General features: G+C 39.6%; 1 protein-coding gene across 1 annotated transcript in view; it reads left to right on the top strand.

Moving 5' to 3' along the window:
• Positions 1-14,456, top strand: part of LOC115789761 (uncharacterized) — a 49,977-nt gene that overhangs the window by 12,966 nt on the left and 22,555 nt on the right. The window contains exons 3-4 of the mRNA XM_030743272.1: positions 6,479-6,592; positions 8,804-8,934. Coding sequence (XP_030599132.1) covers positions 6,479-6,592; positions 8,804-8,934 — 245 coding nt within the window. The remainder of the gene's footprint in view (positions 1-6,478; positions 6,593-8,803; positions 8,935-14,456) is intronic.

The following is a 14,456-nucleotide window of genomic DNA, read 5'->3' as shown; positions in this document are numbered from 1 at the left end:
GAGGAACAGGTTCACCTCTGCTTCATAAAAGGGGAGGTGCAAACAGGGAGAGGGCAAATACAGGAGAGGTGGTATTTTGTTTATTCACCTCATTAGGTACAGACAAACTGGTTCTACTGTTTTATACTGTCAGTGCTTTTAGAGAGAGAGCTGTGTGTCCTGTACTGTAGAGAAATGTTCAGTTACACTTAAATAATCCATTTGTGTTAAATAACCCTTTGTGTACCACAGTGTATTTTTACTTGGTTTTGTGCTCCTCTTCGTGGTATATCCTTCGTTCCACTGCAGTCCAGTCAGATAAGAATAATGTGCAGTGCCTTATTTGACACTGAGTGTTGTATTGACTGACTGACTGTTCACTGAATGTTTTATTACTGACACAATTCCAGCTTTAGAGCTGCACAAAGTGGCACTGTCTCTCCATCTTTTTGACTTATTTGTTGTTTCTTGGCCCGTACTTTACATTATTTTGAATCGGCATGCAGCAGCTGATGGAACTCGTGTTCATTCCATCAATGCAACTATGCCAACATCAGTGGACTTCTGACAGAATCACAGAGCATGCAAAGGCAAATATTGTGCACTGAAAGTGTCGGGACGAACACTCGTACCCCTAAAAGAAATGGGTCCCTGCAGTGTGCTGTGGACTGTCCTGCAGCGAGCTTCGACCCTGCGCCTAGCTATCACCTTAGGGAGTAACTGGATGAAAGCCAGATCTTATTAGCCAACTGAAAGTGGTAGCTGAGTGTGAATAAAGTTAAAAAGTGTGGTAGAAAGCCTAAAACTAGTCAAGAGGAGGCTGTTGCATTGGTAGGTCCATGGTAGGGGTTTCCCCTAAAAATCAAGTGCTAAATTCAGCATAATTGAAACATTTATGTTTTGCTCCTTTGGGAGGTAACAGGCTGTTGTATTTACATTAAACTTAACAGTCCTTTAGGGCACGAGCAGCCAGCAGGAAAGTTACACGGAGCTCAGAAACGAGCTCTTTCACCAGATTGTTTCTTTATTTTCAGACACTGCGTTCGGTTTCTGAAAAGCTCTTTACAGTTTTGCAAATTTGAAACTTTAAAAAATACTTTTATCTGACGCAGGACTTTACTTTGAAATATTGCAATTAAATTTTAACATCAGCAGTAACTTTAGTTAACCAAACTACAGTTTTTAAAATGTGAAATGCACACTACTTGGCATTTGTGTAATAATTAGTGAACTCGTTTCCATCATGATGAAAACATTGCTGGTCAGTAAATGCTCCTGCAAGGCGTCTCCTGCTGTACACTCCCAGTTTAAAGCTCCTGCTGGTTCAAAGTGCATCAGTGCACAAGGTGACATGCCACAGCAGTGAGTCATGAGCAAGGCGTGCTGGGGAGGGGAGGTTTCCTTGTGTACAGACATGGCTGTTTGCTGAGTAACAAAAATCTTGACAGTGCATGCCCGCTGACCTGTGACCCTTTTATCTGCTAAAATGTTTTACTGGCACATTTTAAGATTGAAGGTTTTTTTTTTTTTTAAAGCTGAAAAACAAAATTGTAAAAAAAAAAAAAGAAAAAGAAAAGAAAAACATCTTTGATTTCATAACCGTCAACATGTTTATTTCATAACAAAACATTCAGCATACAATATAAAGAGAGCCTGTGTCAATGACAAAGTAGATTTTTGGTGATTCATAACTTCCTGTGGGTGGAGAGGTGTCTCACCTGAATACATCACATCATATTATTGATCCAAACAAGGAGAGTCTGTATTGTCTCATCTTGAAAATATATTAAGCTGCCCAGAGATCCTGCAAAAGTTTTTAAAGGAGGGAGAGTAACACTCGACAGTAAAATCTTACTTTCACCGATGCTGCCTGTAGATCAGGTCCTGGAGGAGGTACAGCTGTCTGCTAATTCAGATAACTAGAATAAAGCTTTTATGACTTCCACTGAACTGTAGGTTGGTTGGATTTGAGCCGAAGGAAGTGTTCCCCTTTCTCCCGCTGATTCCTCAAAGACTAAATTATAGTCAAACAAAATTTCAGCAGGCTTTCAGCCTATTTTAGCTCGCAGGTTTGGTTTAACAGCAGTTTTATGTTTTTAATGTGATGAAGTTAATTCCTCCAGCATCAGCTGCTTTTAGTAAACAAGCTTTTAAAAAGTGTTTGATGGCAACAAGGGGTCAAGGGGATGAAGTGGCTGCTTACATGTTTTTGTAAACTTAATCACATGACTGCAAACACAAAGCGAGACTGACAACGTGGAGATTCAAAGTGATCGCAAAGACGTAGCAAGTGACCTCAAGCGGCTGAATAACCACCGCAAAGAGACACAAAATAACCACAGAGGGCTGCAAAACGGCCACAAGAGCATCCAAGACAACCGTAAAGAAATGCAAGCAGGCACACAGAGATGGCAGAGGTGAAATGAAAGTGAATTTGTATTCACAAACACACAATTCTTAGTAATACTTAATGTTAGCCGGATGCATCTTAACCCTTTATTGGATGTAGTATGCCAAAGTGTGGGGTATTCAGTTTATTGTGGCGTTTTCTACCTAAAAATATGAATTGTTTTTAATAAAAATTATTCAAATTATTTCCTTCAAGCAAAACAGTCTGGCTCACAGTATTTACTTAAATACACACCAGTGAAAATCTGTGAAAATTCACATTTTGCAGAGGAATGATGCGAGTGAGCTGGCTGTTCCTTTAGCACCACCATTAAGACAAAATGTACACAAATTGACACAAGAAACTGAAAAGCGTTGTGTGTCATTGCCGCGGAGCTGATCTTATTCCTGGTCTCCAAAGGATGAACCCTGATCATCCAAAAACAACCAAATCACCAGCATGTTTTAATTTCAGTCGTGACTGTAGCAGAATGTGGCAGGGTTTATACGTGTGTGTGTGTGTGTGTGTGTGTGTGTGTGTGTGTGTGTGTGTGTGGTTAAAGAGACACAAAAAAGCAGAGCGGACTGCAGTGGTACGAGGAAGAAGGCCCCACCCTCCTCATACCTACATGCTTCTAAAGGTGTGTCTGATTTAACCTGTGACTGTCATCAGGCCCCACCCAGACTCAGCCTGGGGTAGGAATGGGGACTCCCCCTGACTTTGGTGGGGTGTCAGGGCTGGAACATCAGGTTTAGTGGCATTTATGGTACTCTATGGTTTTTCACTTATTCATACTTTAATACTTAAAATGAAACTGTATACAAGTGTAGGTACACTCTGTGGGTCTCATTTATATTTGCTTTTACAGTAAGTATATAAAACACAGTTTTATTGGTATTTAAATTGCAATAAACTTTTGGTTCAGTTTAATGAAACTTTTTTTAACAAAATTCTAAAAGTCTAAAACACACACACACACACACACACACACACACACACACACACACACACACACACACACACACACACACACACACACACACACACACACACACACACTGGGTGTGCTGATCAATCAAGCCCACAGTCCCTGACAAACCTTGGCTGGATATTAACTGAGCAGCTCACATTCTCTCTCTCCACCAGTCTCTCTGACACTCTCTCTTCCTCTCTGTGCTTGTCGGAGGTCGTAGTTAGGGTCATCTCCATGTACACAGTAGTGCAGCCCACCCACTAACACACATACGCATACAAACACAGAAACCCCCTGTGGTCTGAACTCAGTCAGGAAATTAGTTTTGAGCCTTCTGTCATCATGAGCGCTCCTCTCTCTCCACATCCTGCAGTGAGTACTTACGAAACATTTTACAGCTCGTGGCTAAACGGTGAGATAAAGTTTGTCTTTGAAAGCTTCACGGCAGAAGGAGCGCAGAGTTCACTTATGCAAATTGTTAGGCAGCTAAATGTGGTTTGTTAGCAGCTCCTTTGAAAGTCTTACTGTTGAAATGTAAGGCTTGATGACTGAAAATTTTACCCAACTCAGTCTTTAAAGTAAGTAAAATATGACATGCATCAGTTGGAACATGCTTCCCATTTTTTTAAAGCTCCAAAATGTGTGTGAAATCTGAAAATCTGTTTTTAAGAAAACATGATAGCGGTCGCTCACTTGGTCAGTTGAAAGCCTTAAGGGGGCGTCCACAGAGGAAGAAAGAAAGGAGATCCAGTTGTTTGTTGCCTGCAGCTTACTGTGAGAGTCTTTCAGTAGCATTAAATGTCCTCAGTTTAGGTGTCAGTCACACAGGCCTAGAGACCGGTCTGCAAACCCCTGGCAACATCTGGTCAGGCAATACACATTTGTACTGCTGGACATGCCGGGTAGGCGAGTGGTTGCTGGATGTTGAGTGAAATCAGTTGCAAACACCGTTGCACCAAAAATCTATTCGTGATTGCTTTGCTTGCTTGCTGATTGTCACCTAAACTTTTGCGTGGATGATGCAAGTCCGATGTCTTCTATGCAAACTGCAGGCGACCGCAGTGACCAAATTAATTGCAAGGAGGTTTACGGGGGAGCACCGCATACACCCGCATACACCCAGCGACTGCCAGGAACCTCCAGTAACGACTAGTCACTCAGTTGTTGAATACCCTGGTGATTGCTCGGGGGTTGCCAGCCGGTTATCATATTTTATAAACTAGTTAATTATACACTAACAAAATTTGTGTTTTTTACACAAATATGCATTCATAAATTTCTTTAAAACCACAGACAGTGTGAGGTTATATTATTCTGACAGTTACATCATTTATAGATGACTAATTTGTTTCACCAATTAGGTTTTGTTGGGAAGCATAATTGGAAAAACAAATTAGCAGTATATAAACATAATTTCTGGGAGTAAGGGTTGTACAGTAATGAGGAGAGAATTATAGCATCCCACATTCATCAGCCACTATATTTTACTTTCTAATTACTTTTGCTGAAAAGAATAGGACTTTGTTGGGTCCACTGAATGTCACACACCATTTAAATACTGTAAACCAAGACTGTTTTTCCTACTTCCATCATCCTTTAACGACTAAAAATTTCTCCCTGCTCTCCCGAGCTCCTGTCAGTGCATATAATCTTTCTCGGAGGGATTAAAATACAATGGACTTGTTTTGATTGCTTTTAATCAGACAACACAGACTCCGTGTCATGAGCAAGCAGCCCACTCATGTTATGAATGCATCCACTCGTGTGGCGAGGAAAAGAATTAATTGCCGGCTGTCCATCTGTAGTTTTTATATATGGAAGAAGATTGATTTTCCCCTTTAAGTTAAAAACGTACATATGAGTCACCGAGGTTCGCTGCTTCAGCTCAGTCTGACAATGGCTCTCTGTGGTGGGTTTTGAAAGCTGGTGGGTGGGTGAGAGTCTACTCAACAGGCAAAGTTGTGTTGTCACCAACACCTCCATTATGTATCTCTCTGCTTCGGAACAACATTGAATATATCTGAGTTTATGCTACAGAGCTCTCTGACATTTAACGGCTGAAACCAACTTATACAATACAGTAGGAATCTATCTACAAATAGATTCTTTGTTTCCCTTTTTTAAAAATGTTTTTGCACCAGTTCAGCCTTTCCACTGGAGAATCTTCAAGTTTGTGTTTCTACTATTTAGTGCCAGTCACTTAGAGGGTGATCCGGAGAGTTGTGTAACTGACATGCTGACTGGGAGAGAGATGACCTCTCCTCCACAGTCAGCTGACTGTGTACTTATTTGGGTTTCTGCTAGTCCGCACAACGATTCAGGCTTGAGCTAAATGTTGAAATTTGATACAAGTCAAATATTATTTGACAGTAGCTGCTCAGACGTAAGGATAACTGTACTGCATTTTCTGGATTTTAGACTGTTGGCATTGCAACACAATATTTTAGCTATAAATAAAAAGTTGTAGCTCTGAGGTGTCAGAGGTGTTCACCTATCATTTTTATGCTCATCTGCTGCCTTCAGTTTTGTGAAGTCAGATGATCTAAAGCATCACGATGGGATGTTTTGGTTTTAGTGCTTTTATCTTTTCATTCAGTCTGATTTGATTTTTGATTTTATGTTGCAGATGGGAAACAGTTGCGTGCTGGTATTTAGGATGTTTCCTGTCCTCGCTTCAGTGGACAAAAGTGCATAACTTTGAAGTCAGAATTGAATTTGGAGGTTCAACATTCATTGCGGAGGGCAGGATTTGATCAGTTTCAGCCTTCCTCTCTTCCATCGCTCCTCTTCATTCCACACAAATGAAAATGTGCTCCTGTGGTTAAAGAATCACAGGAGCATGTTTTGCTGAATTCGGCGTTGTTCTAATTTCAGTTCAGAATGTAATTTTTGACTTCCAGGCAGAACAGTTTATCCTTCAGATGAGAGACATTCTGAAAGCATAAATATGTATCCTCAATTTCTACTCTAAATGTCCGCTTTAGTTACAGAACGTCTTTCCCTGCAATATCAGCTATGAGGATTCAGGCTCACGGGGGGTCTTTAGCTGCTGCAAAAGCAGATACGCAGATTTATTGTATAAAATTTGCTAAAATGAAAGATGATTAAATTCCCTGCATCTCTCTTCTTTTCTACAGTCTCCAGATTTCCAGCAAAACAAAGAGGAGAGTCCTGCTTCACTGGAGAAACTACGGCAGCTGATAGAAGAAAAGATTCACTTCCTTAAATCGTCCATTGCTGGTGACTATCAGGTAAATTTAAAAAATACTTACCTGCCTTTAATTTTTGACATCACTTGTAAACAATATATATATATATATATATATATAAATATAATATAATAATCACAAATTAAAACTTGCATAGAGGGTTAGAATGTACCTAATTACAGGTCAAGTAGAAGATAAAAATATATAATTTATCATGATTTTGTTTGAAGGGCAACAGAACAGCATCACTGAAATCTGAAACTTAATGCCACCGGTAAAAAAAACAAAAAACAGTTAGATGGTTATCACCTGTGTTACTGAGGCATCAAGTATCATTTTATGTGCGATGCTGGCAGGAGTTGGCATTTTTGTTTTTAACGTAATGTCTGTTAAACATGAATCTTTGCTAGAGGGTACGAGGCTAATTGCACAACACTGCCTTAACTGCATTCCTACCAACAGTCTGTTTTTTTTTATCTCCACTCTCTTTTATGCCATTGGCTTGATTCTTCCCTTCATTTCTCTGTGGGAATCCGGGCCCGTTTCTCTCTGTCTGTCTCTCCTCCTCCCTTCCCTTCCCTCTTTGTGGATGTCTCCTGAGGCCATGTTCAGACAGGCAGCTCAAATCCGATTTATTCCCCTACTCTGCAGCCTTAATTGCAGAAAGTAAAATAATAAAAAAAAAAGGGAACAATTGAGACAAACCCGTGTTTTGAGTGCTAGTCTTTTGGTTTTAATGTCACTTTCTGAAGTTTATGAAATGATCGTGTTTTCATGAATGCAAATGTTCTTGGAAAAACCAGTCCTGCGCTTACCTAAAACTATCTGGTTCATGGAGCTTTTTCCCCAAACATGCAATGGTAGAGCTGGATCACCGCATGCACGATATTCAGAGTCAAAAAGTAACACAAGTTAGTTTAATTTTCTGTTCAGCTCAATGATTCTGATTCAGAAATGTAGCCACTTTCAGTGTGGACAGTGAGGACTGAAGATCATATCTGGAAAAAACAGATCAGATTTGGCTGCTGAGCGAACACAGTGCCAGTTTGTCTCTCAGACTGACTCACATGGACACAGAGACACACAGACGAAGGGGAGGATGAGGGTGATCGCCGTGTTCTGCCAGGATGACTCAGTCGGTCTGTTGTCTTCCTTCCTACAGCCGCTCACTGAAGGACTCCGTCACCTTGACAAGTTCAGACTCACAACCAGAACTTTATCTTCCAACTTGTTTTGTGCTCAAAGGGTCTCGGTCCATTTCTTTTCACCTCCTCTCGTCTGTCTATATTTCTGGTGCCTGGTGATTCATCCTTCTTCTGTTCGACAAACTGAGACTTCTGAGAGCTGCTGCAGACTAAATATTACAGGATGACTTATAAGGTGACTTACGTCTGCTTTGTCTTTTTAAATCATGATTCAGCTGTTATGAGTTTTCCTTGCCTTACCTATAAATAATTCTAACCGAAGATAACTGAACAAGAGTAATCACAAATCCAATGACAAAGATGCAGCACTGCTTTATTTCCCAGAAATGATTATAATTCAGCAACTTTATTACATTTGCTCCCTGAAAATAGCCAGTGTCAGCACCCCCACCTTGACGACTTCTGCTTCTGTCTCTATGATCTGTCCAGTGTGTGCTGCTAGCATAACCTGATGCAGAGATTCTGCCCTTCAGATTAGCAATTCCAGCTAATTAAATGCTAAACAGGTTTTCAGTGTAATCCAACAAAACTACTGTAGCAGCTCTGGGCTCTATGGTGCTTTGAGTTAAATGCTAATAGTAAAGTAGTGACAGGTTATACTGCTTAGTTTCCAGACTTGAATTAAACCTAGTCTTAGACTAAAAAAGAACTTTAATCCAAGATTAGGCTTAATCAGTGGCTGGGACACTGAGCTATAGTATTTAGCAGACTTGTGTATGATTTGTTAACATGCAGTTGAAAGGGTAATGGGCTCATTAGTTATGTCGGATGCCCTTCCTGACACCACCTTCCCATTTATCCAGGCTTGTTTTTTGTGTGTTTATTACTGGAGTTTTTTTTTTAAACTGTTTGGTAACCCACAAATATTCGCTTCTAAAAACCAGTGGGAGAACGCCTTCCTTTCAAAACAGGTCAAACTGGAGGATTCCATCACTCTGCAATACCGCTGGTGGCCACTGGGGGAAAATAAGCAGCAAGGCTGAGTGGCAGCCTCTTTATAAATTGATGGTAACACCTGAAAGCTTCTCTAATGACTGCTCCATCTCAGGGTTTGGTGTGTAAGGAGACCACAGGAAGAGAGGGACTGTTGGGGTTTGTTGTTCTGAGCCAGGACTTGACCTTTCACCTCCAGCAGCTGCAGAGACAGACAGAGCAGGAGCTCAGCAACATACAAACACAGTGAGTCAACATACTTTTTGTGGTCTGGAATAAGGAGTTACACACTGTATGACAGTATGTACAAAACCTTTTGTTTAATTTTTTTATTGGTGTGTTTGCTTTCAAAGAGTAGGGTTTCTGTGCCTTGCTCAAGGACACTGAGCTGAGTTGTTTTCTTGTATCAAGTGCCTTGTCTTAAAGAACGTTGGCGATCAGCAGAATGATGTTTTGTTTTTTGTGTATATCCTTTCTGAACAATGTTAGTGTGCTCAGTCCAAGGACCTGGCTTAAGTTCTGGAGCCAGGATATTCTTCTGCAACCTGGATCATGTCTTCCATCAGTTTCCCTTTTCTTTACTTGTAACAGATGGTATTAGTTGCATCTCACGATCGAAGTATTCTAGTTTCCTTCACTTGATGGTAGTAAGAATTTCATTTTCTTCCACATTGGTGACTTTGGCGGTCCAGAGTATCTTCAGTGTCCTTCTGTGTTAAATACCTCTAATCTCTTACACAGAGCATTGGTTAGTGTCCGAGCCAGTAGGACAAACAGTGATTACCGCCTTGTCAGAACTTTTGTCATTTTCTGAAATGAAACACCAGTTCTCATCGACTCGACACCTCAGATATTTAGATAATGGTAGTGTCCTTCTATATTACAAAAGATTTTTGACTACAGTTACATACTTCTTAAGATTCTTAAAAGAAGAAACTTGCTGTATCTTTATGTCCTCATACAGGCATAATTTATTTAAGAAGTAAGGCTGTGCCCCCAAAACTGTAACATGGAACCATAACCATTATTAGCATAAACACCGGCTTACTCCGATTAACCTCCTACATCTTAATACATGAAAAACATCTCAACACTCAACTTGACAGTCAAGTTCTCTTGAAAATAGTCAATTTTTTTTAGTTCTGCTGAACTGTATCAAGCTATGACAGGTTTTCTGTTGACATTTTCTCCGGTTCAGTTCAACAGAAAGGACGTGTGCAGCTGATGATTATTTTCTCTGGGAAAACAAAAAAAAGTTCTCTTGCAGGTTAAACCTGACTATTCAAACTTTGGTTAGTCTTTTAGACTGACTTACTATAACAGATTCAAAACACTGTCTATAAAAACAGTGTTACACGCTTTCCAATGAAAAACAATATTTGATATTGCAATCATGACTTCAAAAATAAGGTAACACCCATTTTTTAAACCTTTTCTAAATTATTAATCTGGTAACATTTAACAATGTATTCACTGGAAAGTTGTTGTAAGCAGGTGTTGGGTTCAGGGAAGGGTTTAATTTTGACAAAAACTAATTAAATGACACAATAGATGAAATTCACAAATAATTTGTTACTTTTTTACTAGTTTTAATAGTCTTTGTTTAGAAGTTCCCACCAGATTCTTTGATGGAAATTCTCTATATCCCTGTAAAGCCAAATCCTAAATTTTTCTGTTTTAAAGCTGGTTTTCCAGTTTATTAAATCAGGACCACGCTATGTGGTCTTTCACCACGTGAGTGGCTGGGAGACACCTTTAGTTTGTGGGGTTTTGTCACAGACCTGAAACATGACTGTGGGAGTTTTCCAGTATCTCATAAGAGTAGCAGGTTTTGCTCTGCTGGAAAACACAACAGGATCCAGCCTGCCTTTTGTATTTGGAGTTCCCAAAAGAGGGAGGGGTGGAAAAGAGAAAAAGTGAAAGTTAATGGTTCTTCTCGTGAATTAGATGTATTTTATATGTTTGTACTTATGCTGATGTATCTCTGATGGTTGGTTCTGAGCTAATGGAGAGCACTGATTGACTTTCCCCTTCTAATGTGTATAGAAAGCAGATAAAGAAGACATTTAATTACTATCAGTGGAGACATCCATACACTTGCATGCTTCTTTGGCCTATTCTTATTACAATAAGATGATTAGAAGTTATTAAAAGCCATCAACCTCATGACAAGGAGATGCTGGTCTTTTTAAATCTAAAGTTCATGTTCTGGTTCACTACAGTGAAGCATCAGTAGGCTTAGAAAAATAGTTTGGAAGCGCATCTGCAACCTTTCCCTCCACACATCTCAGGCAGACCGATAACAAGCACATCCAGAGCTGTGGAAGAGGTGTGGAAGTATGCTGATAGCAATAAGATATACCTGCATGCTGGATCTTCCACCTCTTCACTGTAAACTAACATTTAGCCCCTATGGTTGAATGTTTGGACCTGTCCAAACCTGGCAGGATATTCAAAAATAAAATAAATTAGATTTAATATGGGAAAGTAAAACAACTATTATACAATAACTTTCTCTGTATATTGTAAAGTAGGAGATAATTGCTGCTGTAAACTGGCACTACATGAATAAAACTGAATTCAAATGAACTTGTACACTGTGAGTAAATCAGACCGTAACAGGTCTCGGTTACCGCCCTGTTCAGTCTTCCTCTCTACACTCCTGCCATCAACTTATCTCACTTTTGGCAGACGAGGCGAGCTGAAACACATCTTAGGATTGAAGGTGTGGCAGCAGACACACACCCACCTGTATACACACACACACACATTATTGTGAACATGTTCCAGTAAATCTCCTCAATTTCTCAACCGTGTTGGTCCTCAGTGCCAAGACCGATCGTCTCTTGTCACAGCTCGGATCAAAAGCTTTACGAGGAGAGATGAATAATTCCTCGATGAAACAGTTACATGTTTTCATCGCGTTGCCCTGCCCAGCATGATACCCACTAATCATATCCACTTGGCTTACTGGAAGAAGACGTCACCCTACATTAAATATACTGGGGTTTTTCTTGGCTCTGAAGGAGGCTTATTTGATAATATCGGTGCTGACGCTGGCTTGGGTTTTGAGCAAGTTGAAGCTACTCAACATTTAGGAACAGAGATAAGGTCTTTTTTTTTTCTTTTCTATCCTTAACAAGCAGCTTTCATAACAAGAACTGTAAAAGTCTTTAAGTTTGAACTTTTCTAGCTGAGCTACTTTAAGGAAATAATATCAAGCTGCTGTTGTAATGTAATCCCAACCAGTCAGTAACCCCGTACAGTTCTGTGTAAGCTAAGGTGGTTTTAGTTCACGCCACACTGTTCTCACCCTGAGAAAATAAATATGCAGTATGACTACGAACCAATGCAATAGTCATATTCTTTTTATACTTCTCTGTATTTTGAGGTGATAATTACATCAAATAATAACAGTAAATGTAAATAAAGTAAACATATTTGCCTTCCCCCTCACCAGGTTCTCTAGACCCAGTAAGAAGGTGTGCAGCAGTAGGGTCTCCATGATTTTACATTGAAAAGTCCTAATAGGCTGAGGCAGCATGGTGTTACATAACTCCTGGAATTCAGTGTTGGCCAAAATTAACCTCTGTTTCACCGCAGTGACATCATCATTAGTGCATCCTGTCAATGACAGAATTCTATTGGACAAATCCTGAATAGTGGAGGTTTTATTTGACTGCAAAACATGGCAAAAAATAAATAAAAATAAATAAATAAATAAAAATCAGGGATGAGCATTTGTTTGTTCCCCAATTTAAATTAAGGCCTCGCTTTGCATGCAAACATTTGCAGCTGGACTGCATCACAGACTCGTGTGTGTGTGTGTGTGTGTTTGTGTGTGTGTGTGTGTGTGTCAGGGACAAAGTGCTGTGATCTTAACCGAAACAATACATAAAATAAAAAGTTAAGCTTTTTTTTTTTTTTTTTTTATCATATTGAAATTTGAGCAAGAATGAAATCTTATTGATCTGTTTTATTGACAAAATCAAAAGATAATCTGATCCAATACAAATTTATAGATTAGCTGGTGCTGACCAGGGTGTCACAATATCAGATTTTCAATAAATGATTATTTTGACCACAATTCACAAAAATTATGTTACAGTGACAACTTATTATTTTGCATTCAGTAAATTTTCTCTTTAACTTGGGTGGAGAGTTTTATTGCTCGTGCATGATGAACAGTACTGAGGTGCGCTGACACGCTATCACCAGTCCTGCTATGGTAGAGCTGACCTTATCTGCCTTTTTTCTGCTATTACATAACTTCATTCTAACTCGAGAAACAAATGTTAACTATAAATGAACACATTGTATATAAATACACAATCAGAGATCTCCCTTCTTAAAACTTAAATGAAACAGGAAGTTACACGTACAGAGCAGTGCAGAGCGCTGGGACCCTTTTTAGAACGGTGCAGAAATACTTTTACTGACAAAAGTACTCCTACTTTCTTTTAGTGGTTTAAGCAAGTATCTCAAAACAAACCTCAGCTCCTGATCTGCTTCATTTCAAAACAACAAGATGGACTTTATTATCCGCAGCAGTGCATGATGGACCAAAAACCTCCACAGACAGCCATATAAAAGCGGATGAAGAAATGAAGTCTGATGGTGATAGATTATACGTGTTGCTTTGAGCTGTATTTTCCCATAGACAGACTGAAACAGAGTCTTCAGTCTGGTTATGCAAGGAAAGATCAGCTTTTTGCCAAGACCAACAGGCAGACTGGCAGTTTGGAAACCACCCAGCTGAACTCTGTCAACTCCTCTTCTCATCTTCAAGTTCTTCTTCTGTTCATTCAGCTTCTTCTTCGTAACTTTCAAAATCTCCTGCTATTGCCCATAAACTCAATCAACAAGGCGGACAAGCTCCGATGTCTCACTGATTTATCCTGTTAAATTGTTTTAATACAAAGAATATGAATACAGTGATAGCTTTTAAAGCTCTCAACTGCATCTCACTGTCTCCAGGAACTCCAGTCACTTCATAACAAGCCTGATCTCATGGCTAATTCACAGACTGTATGATGATAGCTTATGCTAGCTCTTACTAGACTCAGAAAATATTAGATTTCATTCACCAGAACCAAAGAACAAATTCGTGGACATGCTGCACCACACTGCTGAGCATATTACTTGCCAAATATTTAGGTTTCAAAAGGCACCAACAGGACAAACATGGTCAAACGGTCCAGTGGGTGACTCCTGTCGGTGGTATTCAAATGAGCTATAAAGAAAATATCACCCACTGTGCGGTTGTTCTGAACGAGGAAATTAACCAAAGATGGCAAAACCATTTGTTTGTAGCAGGCTGTGAACTTTTTAAATTCTGCTGTAAACTTGGATGTTTTAACAGGAGTGTGTGACCACTGAAGAAACTGCAGTGGATGCTTGACTGTTAATTTGGGGGAGAAGAAAAAAACTAACAAACAAAAAACGTGAAGTTTGCTTTTTGTGCATACAACTTATCCCTTTTTCCCCCATGACAGTCCGCATGGCTTATGTTTCATGCATGCATTGCATACTTTAACTTCCCTCTAACAGCATCCAGGCTACACAGAATGTGGAGCTTGTAAACCGCTGTGTGTTCCTAAATGTAACCAAGTGGTCATAATACCTAAATCTAAATAAACGGCAAGTTTGTTTCCACTGAAGTGTGACATGAATGAGAGTCGCCTTCCCTTTCCCCTAATTTTGGTGCTCTTTAGTATCAAATTTGTGTGCATGAACATGAGTCAGTATCTTGCACGTGGGATGATAAC

This window comes from Archocentrus centrarchus, chromosome 12 (genome assembly GCF_007364275.1).
Source record: "Archocentrus centrarchus isolate MPI-CPG fArcCen1 chromosome 12, fArcCen1, whole genome shotgun sequence".
In the NCBI taxonomy this organism is placed as follows: Eukaryota; Metazoa; Chordata; class Actinopteri; order Cichliformes; family Cichlidae; genus Archocentrus; species Archocentrus centrarchus.
This window is presented reverse-complemented; position numbering and strand designations above follow the sequence as displayed.